The following is a 16609-nucleotide window of genomic DNA, read 5'->3' as shown; positions in this document are numbered from 1 at the left end:
GCAACCCAAACAAGACAGTACTCGTCTAATTGCTAAGTCAAAATATTCACTTTTGACCAGCTGCAAAAAAAGAAAAAATTCAATGTGCAATTTGGTAAAACCCAACTTTTTATATGTATATATACTTCACAGCTTTCGCTAACTCTACATGCACGCTCTTCAACATGCATACTTCTGCCGGCCCTCACAGTCAAGAGTCTACACGACTCCCTATAATCATTAAAGATGTCTGCATGAAAAACATGCCTGCCGGGTGGGCAGAGAAGCGGAGCGGTGCCTGAATCAGCCCAGGCATGCGTTAAAACAAAGTGGCCTCTCCTTCAGAGCACATAGCAACACAGACAAACACACGCATACACGCACACATTCGCAAAGCTGAGTCCCCCCCTCAAAACTTCCCCCCACACACACACACAGTCTCATAGAAACGGCCATACACACATGAGAATACTCTAGAACACCTATATCTATCCTATTTAAACAGTAGCTGGACTCATCCTCCATATGAATGCACACAGAAGTCCCTCCTTCAAGCATGGCCAGTATGAGAGCTGCATACTAAAGAAGGAACTGCTAGCAGGCTGACTCAAAGCAAAGCAACAGTGCAAGATTAACTGCAAACTAACATGTCCTGCCTGGTGGAGACTGGCTCATTCCCTGTAAATGGTCGCATTATTTCTTTTCCCCCAAGAAGCTGTGTTATCTCAAGAGATGAAATTCCCCACGTGGTCCTCTCTATTTGTATAAATTTCCATCCCTTATCAGTAAGTTTGGACGAAAGCATCCTTGTCAGCTCTCCTCCTCTGGCAACACACACAGGAATGGTTGAGTCTGGTCATGTGACCAAACAGCTCTGAAACACTTTGACCTTCACTGTCATCACTCACACCTGCCTCAGTAATGGCACACTACTGTCGTAATTACGCACGCTGACCATGACTTTAAAGGATTTATCCAGGCGCACCAGACGGAGCAGAACATGGCATTAATCAGGAGCTGCTGGTGGCCAAGTTTAAGTAGGGATTAGTGGCTGACCAAAATCCTGTGCACCGAAAAAAAGGAAAGAAAGACAGAGACAACTCACCCAGAATCATGCTGTGTGGGTTTGTGTTGCCTTTGGTATCCCCTGGGGTTGGCCGGTGTGTCCCCCCCACTAGCCCGAGGCTCTACTGCTTTTGCCGAGATACAACATCAAAACTGCTCCAAAAAACCCCCAAAATAAAAATTCAGAGTCGTCCCCCCCTTCCACTCGGAAAGACGCAACTCAGAGGCAGTGCTGGATGTGGAGACAGACTGCTGTTGCTGCTGCTGCTGCTACTGCTGCTGCACATGTCGTCCTTGCGCCTGCCCTCTCCAGGTGAAAGACTGTGTGTGTGGAACAGAGAGCGCGTCGGTGCTCTTGTGAGTGTGAGTGTGGATATGTTAGTGCATGAATGAGGAGGGATCCAGTGTTCTGCAGCAGTGGCTCAGGTATGCCTGAGGACAGTGTGAGGAGCAGAGGACGGTGAAGGGAGAAAGAGAGAGAGAGAGGCAGGGGTAGGGAGGTTGAGCCTAAAGTGTGACAGCCAATCACAAGGGGAGGCTACAGAGCCCTGATCTTCTACTCCACAGCAGCCAAGAGGAAATGCAGTGGTCTCCAGCAAACAGCTGACAAGCACTTTCCTTTCATCTGTACCATTTCACAGGAGGCTTCAAAAGAAAACAAAAAAAACTGGGGAACGTCCTCCTTGCTATGTAAAGGCAGCACCTGCTTTGGTCTAAAACACACACACACCTGCACCCACACACACACACACTCTCTTTTCCCAGTCTCACTTTCTCTCTGCTTCTTGTTTTTGGGGCTGGGTATAACCTAAAGGCACCTTACATGCCTCTGCTCTGATTGGTGGCAGACTTGGCCAATGGGAGCGACGGTACACACTTGTCATCATGCAGAGTGGAAGTCATGAAGGAGAGACAGAGCTTGACTGAAAATGCCATCTCCCTCTCATTTTTCACATTCACCCCCTGTAAGAGCCCAGTCTCCTACATCTGTTTACAGCACTTGTTCTCCACCTCTTCCCTCTCCTGCCCTCCCCTCTCTGTCCTTTCCTTGACTCCACACCTATGTGGACTTGTTAAAGGATTAACCTTTTTTGTCCTTCCCTCCTTCCATCTCCTGACCCTTTCAAGCAAAGTTAGACATTTTATCGTCTGAGCTTTTGTCAGAGGGATTGGAATTCAGACAGGAGAGCAGGAGCAGTGGGGAAGAGGAATGGTGGGTGGGGATGCCAGGGAAAAAAAAAGAAGAGATGAAATGGGAAGCGACAGAGCGGAGGAAGCAGAAAAGGAGGGAGAGATTAAACTAAACACAAACTGACAGAGGATGAAGAGACGTGGAGAGACAAGAAGAGACGACCAGAAGGAAACGCAGACAAAGAGAGAGAAAGCTGTCAGAGCCAGGAGAGAATTAAGCAGGACCTCAGCAAGGCATTCACTAATTGAAGAGGAGCTTCACAGACAGTTGTTTTATGGTCCAATTCCACCACACTAGAAGCCACTCAGAAAAATGTCCGCTGTCATGTTCCCGAACTGCTTCCTCCTTCCAGTTTCTCCTTCATGAAGGAGAAATCATAGGACAGCTTGGGAGAGACGTTTTCTAAAATCACAGCCCCGACATTACCGAATAGCTTGGTGCGTTAGAGAAGGCTTAACAAAACTGTCAAAAAACTAATCCCCTTGGGCTGGCCTGCTTGCAAACACAACAGATATAACCACGTGAGTCTGATGTTTTGCTTTTTATTTTCTAACTGTATTCTCCCACTTTCATTCTCACGCTCTCAGGCTGAGGCTGTGAGTCAAAGGATGTTGGAGTGAATACTAAGGAGATGGGCTGACACCTCCAGTACCTCTCTGTGAAGGAGCTCCGCTGCATACCTCCATGGTACCTTGAAATGACTTCGAACCTGAGTGTGTTTGTTTTAATTATATGAGATATACAGTAGAGTGGAAGAAATGTATGATGATGTATGATTTTTAAACTTTTGTCAAATAGAATTTAGGAAATTATGCCATTCAGTGTGTTTTACTTTGATACCTCAAAATCAATATAGTGAAGTGAATTCCCTTTAGAAGTCACTTTATCACCAAATTAGTTCAATTCAAATTAAAAATACTTCATTGGTACCAAAGGGAAATTAAATAATGAAATGATGTCAGACTTATGCAGTCCTTTTCAATCCTCAAAGGGTTCTCAAAGACGCTTTACAATAAAACCAATCATTTCCATTTGTGCACTGATGATCAGTGGCAAGCTACTGAATTGCTGCCACAGCTGCCCAGCCTGCCACAGGCTTCTGCCATCGGCTCTTCTGATCAACAGCAGGCAAGGTGGATCAAGCTTCTTTCCCAAGGACACAACTGAGGTGGATGGAGTGGGGAATTGAATCGTCCACCTGCAGGGCAAACTCTTACTGCCGTGCCACCATCGCGCCCGAAAAGTAAAACAGGAAAAAGTCCACCTATGTAGTGTAATTTCAGTATCAATCCAGCTGTTCTGTGTTTCAGGGATTTGCTACAGTGAATTAGAAAAAACTTTAAAAGATCATCTACCTTGGTTGTTTGTTTTTGGTATGAGTGAAGACATTTCTGGAAATTTTTGTTAAAGGAGAAATTATAAAATAGTTTTTGAGAAACTCTTATTGTCTTATATTAGCAAGGTGGAGCAGTTGGTAATACATTTCCTTTTAAGCCAGAAGGTCCTATGTTTGAATAAAGGTCTGGAGTATTTCTACATAGATATTTTATGTTCTTCCAATAGTCAAGAATCATTATTGTTAGTTGTGCGTGTGTGTGTGTCACACACACTGACCACTGATAGGCACCAGCTACTGCATTACCTTTGACGGCTGGTATAGATGATGGGATGAATAGAAGGAAGTATATTAGAAACTTGTGTACACATGGTCACTGACTCTAATCTTCCAAAGTTGTTACTGTAAAGAAACCACAAGACGTCTTGTAAGAAGAATTAAACTAATTTTGTGGACCTTCTCTCAAACACTGTTTTTATGGAAAGACACTGTTTTATGGAAAAAACATCATATCATACTGAACACTCTGTATTTGGGTGAAACGTGATTTTACAGAGTCATACAGGAGGATGATATTCTTCAGCATGGACAGGAACACTGCTCTGAGTTATTTGACCAGAAGACTGATCAAGCTAAATGCTGGGCAGCTTCTGAAGCATCAGTGAATTGCAGTTCTCATTTTGGTCCCTGCTCCAACACAGCTGACTCAAGATCTACAAAGGCTTGGAAATATTCCATCATTTGATTCAGGAGTGTTGAACCAGGAACAAATCTAAAACATTATGACACATCCTTCTAACTACAGTCATTACTGTGATAGAAGCTCAAGAAGACATGAGGCTAGGTCAGATGTTCACCTTACATCAGATCAACAACCCTAATAATTGCAGCAAAATGTGAGTGTCAATGATTGAAATGCTTTTACTGAGAAAACATTTTGGAAACCATGCATCATTTTCCTAGCACTTGACAATTCTGCACAAATTTGTGTAAGTTCTTTTCATAAAATTCAATGTTTGGCTGCAATGTGAAAAATGTAAAATGGTTGAATTGTTTTGAAAAGACGCTGTATGACTTTGTATGTAAACAGAGGCAGACTTTAATGCCACAAACACCCAATCAGACTTATCAGAGACTGTATAAAATCATATGACAAAAAAGCTCCTAAAACAAAGCACCTGTAGATATAAATATGCAAATATCACCTAGAATCAAAGAGAAAATATCAACAGTCCCTCATCAGCATTTTGGGCAACCGAGCAAACATTTTGTTGAAAAGAACAGGAATTCAGTGTTCTGCAGGAACTGAGAATATGCTTCTCTAAATGAGATGCAAGCAGGTGGGATGATAGTTAACATCAAAAAGCTGTGTGTGTATGTTTCTCTGGGCATTCAAACTGTGTGTGTAGAGGTGTGTGTGTCTGTGTGTGAGAAAGAGAGAGAAATAAAAAAGAGCTGAGATAGGGTTTCTTCATTAGTTGTGTTGGTATCAATAATTCAGAGCTGGTCCTTGTTGGCGTTCAATGGGCCGAGGGCTAATGTGCTGTCAGGCCAACAGGGGCCCAGGACTGAGCGCCACTTTAATGGATGTCATGATGAGAGGGTGAAATTGGAGCATGGGTATCCTGTATCATCCATAGGCAAGAAAACCGGGCAAGGAAAACGCAGGGGAGGAAAGTCAAGGGACAGGGGAAGGTGAGGGTCACTGGGGAGGGGACAGAGGAGATGACTGGGTAGGTAGAAGAGCAGGAAGTTGGTAGATGAATGAACTGAGATCAAGTACAGAAGGTGCACTACTACCATATAAAGAAACAGGTAATAATAATCAAATTATTTAGAGGCAAATACTGCTTATACAATTCAATAGCATTATTTATTATTACAAATATTCTACATTATTTTTATTTCTATGTTAAATATTACGGTTTATGCGGGGTTCTCCAACCTTCCACAATGGTTTTCAATAGCTTTGGCTGAGGACCAACTAATTTAGATTTAACAGCAAATACAGGTTTTAAGGATTTTTTTTTCAGTTTGTCATGGAATAATTAAATAATGTCAGTAAAAGGACCAGTAATTTTTTTCTGGATTTACTTTTTCTACTTTAGGTTGGAAACTATATACTTTTTATACCTACGATTTCACCGATCGTATATTTAAACGATGGGATGAAAATTGGTACAAAATGTATCAATTTCTATTTTTATTTTTCTCTTCCAGAATGGTGGGGTTTTTTTTAATCTATAGCATCTATTTACCAAAAAATGATAAACAATTATAAAGGTCATGTGACCTTTATAATTGTTTAGATTTATAATCTAAACGTGTTTTATTTTACTCATTAGATTGTAAAGACTGCAGACTCCTGGGACATGTTTTAGAAGTTTTAGATATTTCTATCATTTCAGAATTTTCTCAATATAGAAATATGTTTTCTCAGTTCTTTAATTATTTGATTTATGTGTCTATTGATTTGTATTCTCTTTCTCAATGGGGTCTTTGCACGTACGGCGCTGACGTCACATCCGCATGAGTGAAATACAGAACCGCTGTGTGTTACCATGACAGCTAGAAAAGACAAAGTCATATTGCAGACATAAAGCAATACTGCGAACATTGTTGTTTTCCTAATATAATCGGCTTTCAAAGTTTTCATGGACCCTGAATTAAGAAGACGGTGGCTCGTAAATATTCACTGGACAACAAAATTTGCAACCTTCACCTCACTCCGGATTAGCTTCTTCAGCCTAAAACTACGGGGGATGATAAATAAAGGAGCAGTCTCCTGTGTGAATCACATCTGTATTCAGCCTCAAAGAGCGAGTGTATGGGAACGAGTGGGCAGACAAGAGCCAAACAGCCGAGCAACTGATCTGCCTATACACACTGCTGTAAACACCATGCCATTCCAGCTCTTCACAAGAAGCATGCAAACGTAATAAAACTAAATAACATGGAGACCTTAAGGAACAAGTCCATATTTTTCCAAAAGTAACCACTTTGAACCTGCACAGTCAGCTGAACTCGAACTCTGAAACTATGGGGCTTGTTGTGCTTCGTCCCCCGTCACATGGTCTCTGTTACAATAAACACATATAATATACTTGAAAATAAGTACAACGTCAAGGAAAAACATTGTCCGTTAGAATTGATTAAAATGTTTAGCTACTTAAATAGCACAATTTTACAAGAAAAATGTCGAGAATAATGCCTACTAGCATAAGCTAAAGTTAATGTTAGCTACAAAGTTTAAAGAAAGTAAAACTCCCCTTAAAATCCTTCTCAGCTTACTTGTTGGGGCTTTGGATCGATGTACATCATTAATTGTCACCTTGGGCAAGTCCTGCAAGCACCTATAGCAGAGATGGCCAACCCTGGTCCTCGAGAGCCAGTGTCCTGCAACTCTTAGAGGTATCCCTGATCCAACACACCTGAATCCAAGAGCTGAATCACCTCCCAAGTGCAGTCAGGTTCTCCAGAGTCCTTCTAATGACCTCATTATTTGACTCAGGTGTGTTGAAGTAGAGATACATCTAAGAGTTGCAGGACACCGGCTCTGGAGGACCAGGGTTGGCCACTTCTGACCTATAGTGTAAAATGCCATTCTTAATAGACCGGAAGCGACTGAGCCGCTTATGCCCGAACACGGAAGCTGACGTGCAAAGAGCTGCGCTGTGATAGACTGGCAACCTATTCAGGGTTTATACTGCCTCTCATTCAATGACTGCTGGAGAAAGGCAGCAGTCCCTCATGATCATTCATTCATTCATTCATTCATTCATTCATTCATTCATTCATTCATTCATTCATTCATTCATTCATTCATTCATTCGGATGGATGGATGGATGGATGGATGGATGGATGGATGGATGGATGGATGGATGGATGGATGGATGGATGGATGGATGGATGGATGGATGGATGGATGGATGGATGGATGGATGGATGGATGGATGGATGGATGGATGGATGGATGGATGGATGGATTTCTGTTCACATGGATTTAACCTGTGAATAAGCTATGTGATATATTCCTCTGTATGTGGAACTTTCTTTGTAATCAAAAAATTTAGTTGCTTTAAAATTCAGCTGCAATTTAAAGACTCCTCATTCCTTTTTGAGGAAAATCCTTTGTGAGGATTTTAGATGTGAGAATTGAACCTGGGCAATTCACTGGTGTAGATTTTCAGTACCTTGACTGAACAACAGAAACAAAATGCTTAAGAGAAGTGAGTTATTATACACCTGACCTGAAGAACTACCTAGTTTTTAAAACAGCTACAACAAACTCTGTAGATCCTTTGGTGTTGTCCATGTTTGTGTTAGGTGGGGAAATTTGATCAGAGTTGTTAGCTGTCATCTATCTAAATTTCTCCCTGAGCTGCAGGATACATGAGTCACCTCCTCATCCACCCACTCGCAGTCATGTATCAGACATGCCTATTTTGACTTTAAGTGCTGCAGGAACAACATATTTAAACAATTTTAGTTGACGTAGTTCTGATCTTTATGTCTATTGTTTAACATAAAGTAAAATACAGATTTTTACACACCAGTTTTATTCCTGGAAAGTCGAGGAAAGTGCTACACTGGGTTTACAAGCTGAGTAAGTTTGCTGCCCTCTATTGGTCCGATCAGGTTAACACATGAGTAAATACTATGCTCAGGAATTCCAAGATTTCTAAAATTATTCCCACAGACCAGTGAGACTGATCCCAGCATGTAACCAAAGAAATATTTTATTTTCTCATAGTCAAGCTGACACTCTTAAGGGGAAACAAGGAACAACAGAAATGAGAAAACACTGGTTATGCCCCTTAGTCAGAAAACCGTATATAAGCAGGAAAAGTCACTCTGCAAAAGAGCCATTGTGGGTTAATAGATCCTGCTACCCTCACTGAAACGTTTTTTTTTTTTTTTTTTATCAGCAGAGAGGGAGACTTTTAATTACCTTGCCGACAAATAAGAGTCTTTCATGGAGAAGTCACACTTGAAGGAAAAATGCAAACTATCCCAATAAAGGCAAGATATATCATCTTAAATCTCTCCTGTCAAGGAAACAGACTAAATGTGCATTCTCTAAAGGTCAAAAGACATGTTTTAACTTATTTCCAAGCAGGAGATTGAATTCTCTGAGAAATCACAACATAGATTCTGCTCATATGTCAGCAGCTACACATCCGAAAGACTTTGTGACTTTCCACAAATGTTTCTCAGTTCATTTCTCTTCTTAAATAGTACACTGACACATAGCCTGCACTATGACCATATATTATGCATTGGGTGTCTCTTGGCACTGCTGTGATGAATTTAGAGGTTGCCCATGAAGGTCAAAGGTCAGCTGAACAAGCAACATGTAATTCAGCTCTGCATGAAAACAAGCACCTCTCTATTCCCAATGAACTGGCCAGAGTCTGTAAGTCTGACATATATCAGTTTTCCACAGTGAGAGATAATTGTCCCACTAAATTTAGACTATTGATAAGATGTGGAAATGTGCAGGAAACACAGTCAGCAGGTTGAACGTTTGCATCCATGTTCAGCTTTTCCTCAGGAATAAATTACGTTGCTGAAGATGTGACTGCTTGGTTGAGATTCAAAAAGGAAAATTTGGACAACAAAGAAATCTGTCACTGTGGCATTAAAAAGTAGTTGCATGATGTTCCTCAATTTGCAAAGAAGAACAAATCTGGCAATCCAAATCTACCTAGTGCAGAGATGTTCAGCATTGTTAAATGGTACTGAAGTGGATATTGACTTTCTGAGGTTTGCAGGGTTGGTACCCCTCTGAGAACATTCACAGTAAGTTGGAGAATCATCATGTCATGAAGTGTTCGTAGGGTGAACCAAAACTGCAAACAGGAGCTGGGAGTATTGATCATATTGAATGTTCTGAAAACTGAAAACTTAGAAAAATCACCGGTTGCACATGGATCCAGAACAGAACAAAAATGTAGGTCATGGGGAAATACCAGCAAGGAAACACAACGAGTGACTAGTGAGGAGTGAATGAAAGTGGCGTGATCAAATACTGGGAGAGTGAATGCTGGAACAATAGATCTGGGCTGATTGGCAAACTGATTGGAAGGAAATGAATCTAACAACATAGCAAAACAAAGAAACATGAATAAACCGGAATAACTAAAAAAGGACTAGACATTACAAGTAAGCATAATTAGAATAAGTAAGAAGGAACTGGAGTGAAAGTATAAACAAAGCAAAATTAATAGAGATAAGAACTAAAGACCACAAATAACAAAACCCATAACAAACTAAAAAAAAAACAAGATCCTAACACATTAAGCATGCTTAATTTATATACCTTCATTTGTTAGTTTAGTTTCAATGGTTGTCTGAGTTGGTTTAAATTTTTCTTGAATAAAATTTCTCCTCATTTTAAACCTTAAGTCACGAAGACAGTTAGGGAGCCTTAGGGATTTCCCAGGATGTGCTGATATGTGCGCACAGGAGGGATTGGCTGACCTGTGAATCCACACTTGCCTGCAGAAATGGAGAATGTAGATGTTGACCGTCACATTCTCACACACCCTTGACATTTTTACACCAGCGCTGGTGGACAGCATGTCCTTCTTCCTAGATGGACTCACAGCACACATTTACTGCAAAATCGCTTATATAATTCAAACATTTTTGATCGCAAGACATGGAAAGTTATCTAAAGTAGATGTAACATTTATGCTCTAAGGTGATGCTTTATTTTAGTTTGTGAGAGTATTTATGAAGACAATGAAGGCATTTCTTATGCTCCCCAAATATCAACCTATTTTTAAAGCTCTGACATTCCTCACTTGAGTGAAAACCAGCATCAGTTTTCCTCACGTCATGCTTTAGTCTTTATTCTTTCAGACTTGCCTCAAACCACGTATTAGTTAATTCTATGTGATTAGAAAACAATATATTAGTCAAAGCTATAATATAAATTAATGAGACTAACTCAGCATGCTGGTACTTTTCAAAAACACTGATTTAATGTTATTTAAACCCTAACATCAATACAACCCCCTTTCGTGAGTTGGGCTGCACATAATCTTCTATCGCATTTCAGCCTTTGACCAAGCAGCAATGACATTTCCCTTTCTAAGCTTCTCTAGGTCACTAAGAGAACCCTTTCTTTATTTTTCTCCTCACCTCACTCCTCAGCTCTTTGAAAGAATCTTGGTCTGAAAACTGACCTGACCGTTGAATAAGCCTGATTCTGTGTTTGTTTTCACATTTCTGTCTTTATTAGGTGTTTCGGATCTTGCTAGTGAAACTTTTTAGTTTTCTCTCAGACACTATGAGATTATTATTTAAAATGCTCTAATAATTTAAGGAGTTTATGATGCTGTGCACTTTAACAAGATTGCAGAGGCCTTTGTAAGACATACGGGCCCATAGCATCACAGGTCCAACAGCTTACCTAACAATGAGCATGGTAAACTTTTCCAAATATTCATTATTTATTTTCATTCACTCCCATCTGGAGCTTTTGTTCACAAAGTCCAATCTTTGTCTTGTCAGACCAATCAAAGTCCCCCCACAGATTTATATTTGTGAGGGCAGAAGGGTTTTATTCTGGCATAGTTCTTATGGTTATTATGGAAACTTGGTAATCATAGTTTCGTCCAGTTAGTTTCAGAAATTTTCTGTGATCTCAAAATGGAAAAGTAAATGTCGATTAAAATCTATAGGTGTTACCAGTGGCAAATCTAAATCAAGTGCTTCAGGGAAGCACAATTTTGAAAAAAAAATTATACTAGTGTAAGTTTCTGCTCTTCCATTAAAAGATTAATTTGCCTCAGTCATTTCAACACATCTTTACCAGGCATGCCAATAGTATGGCCAGCACTTCAGGCATATTTTCTTGTCAGCACAAAACCTTCTGAGACCTGTCGGAACAGGAGAATTTTTGCAACGTCAAAAAGATTTTGCTGCTCAAAACTTGATTTTTTTTTTTTTTTTATAAAGTAAAGAAAACTCCTCAGAGAGAAAAAAGTGTGAAATGTAATGTAGAAACCACATGTCGACACACACACAAGGATTGGAGGGTGACGGAGTTCATCTCCTACCTGTGCTCCACATTGGCTACACGTTTGATCCCCCGGTCCTGTGTGACTTAATCAAATGTCCAGTCCTTGCAAGGAAAAGATGGTAAACGTTTATAAATCCCTGCCCACCAGCAAAACTGTGTGGACCTCTACAAATGAAAGAAGAAAGCTCAAGTCCTCATTGATATTAAAGGTTTCCAGATTGGCACATGTAAACTGCAGGTATGATGGCTGTCCAAGAAGACATGTGGACATAGAGACGGCATACACATAGCTTCTGTCACCTCCCATCCACCTCTCTGCATCGTACCTCTCCCTCCCCCTCAGTGTCAACTCTGTGTGAAAACAAACCCTGTGCAGGAGATTCCAGCAGCTTATCTTAGTAGACCTTAATAGGTGAGGGCAGTTATGTCAGAAGATTGTTTAATGCAGAAGCAGGGAGGCTCGAGGACCGGATATCAAACGTCTGTGAGGGAATGAGAAAGAAAATCGTGAGGAGATAAATAGAAAGCTGCATAGTTATGATCTGTGACAGAATCTCTAACAGTCCACATGTTGTAAATATTCCCTTTTTTCATCACATAATGGACAAAATGAAAACAAGTCTAGAGATTCAAAGATCTTAGATCTCATAAACATGTTTTCACACAAAGTTTGAAAAACAAACACAAGAATAACACTGAGAGACTTATGGAAAAATGTTGTGACACAGAGATGCAGGAATTCATAGGTGAGCGCTACCTTCCACGAGATCCAAAAAGCAGGCCGCTGACCTGATGACCAAACTCTAAACCGGCTGCTCAGTTCAGCCCTACACAGCATCACCTGTAAGAGTAAAGTAAGGCATTAAACCACCAACCCTGCAGCCATGCTGTGTCTCAGCTCCTCTGCAGTCTGGGAGGGGGGCGGTGGATGGGACACCAGCGTACAGCTGTAAGCACATTTCAGCACTCAGAGGTCTAATGGGTAGTGTTACAGAGACTCGTTGCAGACCGGCTCATCTCCATTTCTCACAGCAATAAGCAGGCTTGTAAAAGCTTACACTGAATACAGTTGAACCACTCGCTGTTTGGACTTGGTGTAAATATTTATCCTGCAGTTGTTTTAGCAGCATTTGGAAATCGCAGCTCATGCCTGAGAAGTCCATTTCAGAAAGAATAAAGTCCTTTGCAAAAGCATTCAAACCCTATAGACCTTTTCACGTCACAAAATTCAATGTATTGTGATATATTGTGAAGTGGACGAAGAAGCATACAGGTCTATAATTTGTCTTTGCAAATGAAAATCTAAAAAAAAAAAAAAAAAACCTTATTTGTTTTTAGATTTGTTGACTGTTACCAAGTGCCTTCAGAAGTGGCCCAATTTATTAACAACTCAGCTCTTTGAATTACATGCAGGTGGGATGAAGTAACGAATAAATCAATTGTTCAGATGCACATGCATTTTTCCCAAAACAAAACTGAACTGGAATGGCATTTTTTATTTGTCAAGCTCAAATGTATGTGTCACAAATGTTAAAAACTGTCATCAATATAAAAACTTTACAAGCAGTAGGACCTAAGAAGCAGAGAGAATTTTGTTTTCTCTGCTCATGTTGAGCCTCAGCAGTATTCTATCAGGCCAAAATTGAAAACATCTGTGGAGTTGTGCAGGGCAGCTTGAGCAAGATCTACACCAGGGGTGTCAAGCTCCAGTCCTCAAGGGCCGGTGTCCTGCAGTTTTTAGATGTGCCACAGGTACAAAACACTGGAATGAAATAGCTTAATTACCTCCTCCTTGTGTAGATCAGTTCTCCAAAGCCTTGCTAATGACCTAATTATTCTATTCAGGTGTGGTGCAGCGGAGGCACATCTAAAAGTTGCAGGACAGCGGCCCTTGAGGACTGCAGTTTGACACCCCTGATCTACACACAATACTCCTTACTTTGAGAGTTAATTCTATGTTGGACTGAGCCTTGTATTGCTGGAATAATGGAAAATGTAGATGTGCTGACGACCAGGTATATGACGTTTGACAAAATGTACAGCCATGCTCTCATGGGAGCAGAGTTTTAGAGACTGTTTAGAGAGGAATGCAACTGCACACCTGAAAAGGTAGGAAGGTCTTGGTTTTTTCAAACTGCTCTGGATGGGTTGTCTTAATCCTTATGAAAAAAACAATAATGGAAATATTAGTTTGCAGCTCTTTGTAATTATTTAAGAATGGAAACACAGAGTTTTTGATGATTACTACAAGAGGATATTGTCTATGGATTTTACACACTTACAAATGTAAATTTACCCCAATTTGAAAAAATATTAGCAGAAGCAGTTACTGCTGGTACTTCTAGTTGTTCTATAGACATACTCAATTTTGCTTGTGAAACACAGATGATCAGTGATTTAATCCCTTACTACTTGGGACAATGAAAAAAGTCTGGAAAATACTCATGTGACTAAATGACATTTTAGTAAATTCATCAAGTAGAAAACATATACAATTATCTTGTCAATAGTTTAATTCACAATTTCATGAAAGGATCATTAAACAGGTAGCAAAAGTTTAGTTGACATCAACAGCAACTCAAATGCAAACCAATCAGTGTTTACTCCACCCACTGACTTTGGGTAAAGACCTCTAAAAATAATTATAGATGCCTTAAAATGTGGAAGCATGAAATTAAGAAAACATTTAACCTGGAAGTTGTGTACATTTCCAGTATATGTGCACAACTGTATGTACATTTCCAGTTTACAACTTCCAGGTTGTGTATTGGAAGTTGCATTTAAGAAAAACTCCTGCCAAATCCAATAATATGATTATGTCCTAACATAACACATTATGAGCCATCCTTTGATCCAAGTCATTTACAGCTTCTGATTTATAGTTCAACAGGTGCAAGTTTCAGACGCTTCCCTTCCTTCGCTCATAGCATGATTGATGAGCTGCCAACACTTGACTTCATGAGTAACGTTCTGTCATGGAAGCTCACTTATTCAAAGGGAAATTATTGCTTTATCCCCACCAAAACTAATCCGGATGCGTCTTTTTTTTTTCATTAATGTTGTTTGAGTTATGATTTCAGCTTTCTTTTCTTTTCTTTTTTTGTCTGTTTAGATGGCTAAAGCTGGTTTTGTGCACTGCCCCAGTGACAATGAACCAGACGTTGCCTGCTGTTTCTTCTGTCTGATCGAACTCGAGGGCTGGGAACCAGATGATGATCCATGGTGAGGAAGACGTACATAATCCTGCAGTCTTATGAATCTACAATCCTGCCTGCAAAAGATGAGACTAACAGGACTCTTGTCTTTTACATAAACTTTACTGCTGCGGTTCTGTTACCTAGTTTTAGACTTGTGACCACATGAAATTTTCCAAATGGATGAAAACTTATAAAATTTAATCACGCACAAAACTTATTGCCTTTTGTTTCAACCCATCTAAAAAATTTATTCTTTTCTATGGAAAACCAGAGAACAGAGCAATATTCTACAGGAAACATTAATTGGGATTGAATGGCAGAAAACAGAAATAAAGTCATCTCAGATGAAGCCTCTTTCAGAATATTCAAGACAGCTGGGGGAATTGATTCTTTAGATACAAAATGTGATGGTTTATATTAAACCAAAGTGAGGTTACTTTTTATCTAAGAGGGTTGGTTTACTTGCCTTGGCCTAAAAACATGAATGAATGAGGAAACCTTCGCCAGGAGTAACTTTGCTCTTGGAGAAGAATGTTGGGGATGAACAGTAGGGGTCTTTGGGTCAAAATCAACCAGAAGAATGCAGATATTTAATTGATTTCTTTCACTATACTTAATCTATTAAACTATATGCCATTTAAATAGCTGACAAAATCATCCAGCAACAAAAGAAAAAACTTGTGAAACAATACAAACTTTTGTCTGTTTCTTTTGATTGTTCTAAAACATTGTTTTTCTTATCAGGTTTGAGCACACCAAGCGCTCACCCACTTGTGGATTCCTATCCATGAAGAAAGCAGATTTCACAGAGCTGACCGTGTCTGAATACTGTCAACTGGAAGGCGAAAGGCTGAAGAGCTACATTGTAAGAGATTGTAAATGGAATATGCTTTAACAGATACTTCTGCATTTTTGGTTATGAATATTGTTTGTCCTTCTCTTCAGAGGAAGATTTCTCATAAGATGATGGCATACTTGCGTGACGACATGGATAAAGTGCTTGATCGCCTAAAATCTCAGCTGGAGACAATATAATAGCTGTTACTCATAAATGTAAAGTATAAATGCCAAAAAAAAAAAAATGTTCCTATGAAAATGCATTTTAACTAATAAAGTTTTAGTTTGCAGTACTGTCTCTGGCCACACGGTGGGTCCTTTGAGCTTTATGTATGAAATCGCACAGTGTCAAAATGTGCTTCACAGAATTCTCAATGGTAAATCTTGTAAGTGTCATCTGATATGAAAGCCTACATTGAGGAGGATTACAATGTGGGCTATATTCCCCTGTTTCCTCAAATACTTACTATTTTCCTGAACACACCACCATCTCTACTACATCTTTTCAAACCTTGACCCTAGACAGATGGCCTGAAGCCCCTCCTTTTCAATACCAACTGTTGCCCCAGTAACATCTGTTACATATTCGGGGACAGTGCACACTAAGAGGCCTTGCCAGGACACTTATCTTGCCCTGTGAGGGAGTCCTGGGTGGGAGAAGTATTGGAGGATGTTTCTGTTTCCAAGGGAAATTGTAGGAAAGCTGTTTGTGCAACAAATCCCAGACTGCACTTGCACAAAGTATCACTGTTCGCTCTGGAGTTTGCAAATGTAATGGATGGGGTTCTGGATTAAATTTGCCTTTCCTTCTCCAACCTTCCACTGTTTTGGATTAATGTCTAGTGTAACACTGGCCACTGAGCCCAGATCAGCTGCTTAATTCTCCTTGATCCGCTCACAGCAGAGCAAATTGAAGAGAGTATTTTTAGATAAAAAAAGTAAAATGCCCCCTGGGTGATGTAACAGTTCT

The 16609-nt window shown here is 40.0% G+C and overlaps 1 protein-coding gene and 1 long non-coding RNA gene across 2 annotated transcripts in view; one reads left to right on the top strand and one right to left on the bottom strand.

Annotated features, from left to right (window-relative positions):
• Positions 1–1136, bottom strand: part of LOC122833757 — a 105371-nt gene extending 104235 nt beyond the window's left edge. Inside the window, exon 1 of the long non-coding RNA XR_006371053.1 lies at positions 1085–1136. This is a non-coding gene — a long non-coding RNA (uncharacterized LOC122833757). The remainder of the gene's footprint in view (positions 1–1084) is intronic.
• A 13394-nt stretch (positions 1137–14530) lies between these two features.
• Positions 14531–15933, top strand: LOC122833745 (baculoviral IAP repeat-containing protein 5.1-A-like). The gene is made up of 4 exons (XM_044121584.1): positions 14531–14602; positions 14718–14827; positions 15547–15667; positions 15748–15933. Exons 1-4 carry the CDS (start codon positions 14534–14536, stop codon positions 15835–15837), a joined length of 390 nt encoding a protein of 129 aa, XP_043977519.1. The 5' UTR covers positions 14531–14533; the 3' UTR covers positions 15838–15933.
• Positions 15934–16609: the final 676 nt, after the last annotated feature.

This window comes from Gambusia affinis, linkage group LG01 (genome assembly GCF_019740435.1).
Source record: "Gambusia affinis linkage group LG01, SWU_Gaff_1.0, whole genome shotgun sequence".
In the NCBI taxonomy this organism is placed as follows: domain Eukaryota; kingdom Metazoa; phylum Chordata; class Actinopteri; order Cyprinodontiformes; family Poeciliidae; genus Gambusia; species Gambusia affinis.
This window is presented reverse-complemented; position numbering and strand designations above follow the sequence as displayed.

What these genes read in the sequence shown, in the direction of transcription:
- LOC122833745 (XM_044121584.1), top strand. Translation starts at nt 14,534, where the DNA reads ATGATTGATGAGCTGCCAACACTTGACTTCATGAGTAACGTTCTGTCA. An exon ending in GGAAGCTCACTTATTCAAAG is followed by an intron (nt 14,603 to 14,717) that starts GGAAATTATTGC and finishes TTGTCTGTTTAG; the next exon opens with ATGGCTAAAGCTGGTTTTGT. An exon ending in GAACCAGATGATGATCCATG is followed by an intron (nt 14,828 to 15,546) that starts GTGAGGAAGACG and finishes TTTTCTTATCAG; the next exon opens with GTTTGAGCACACCAAGCGCT.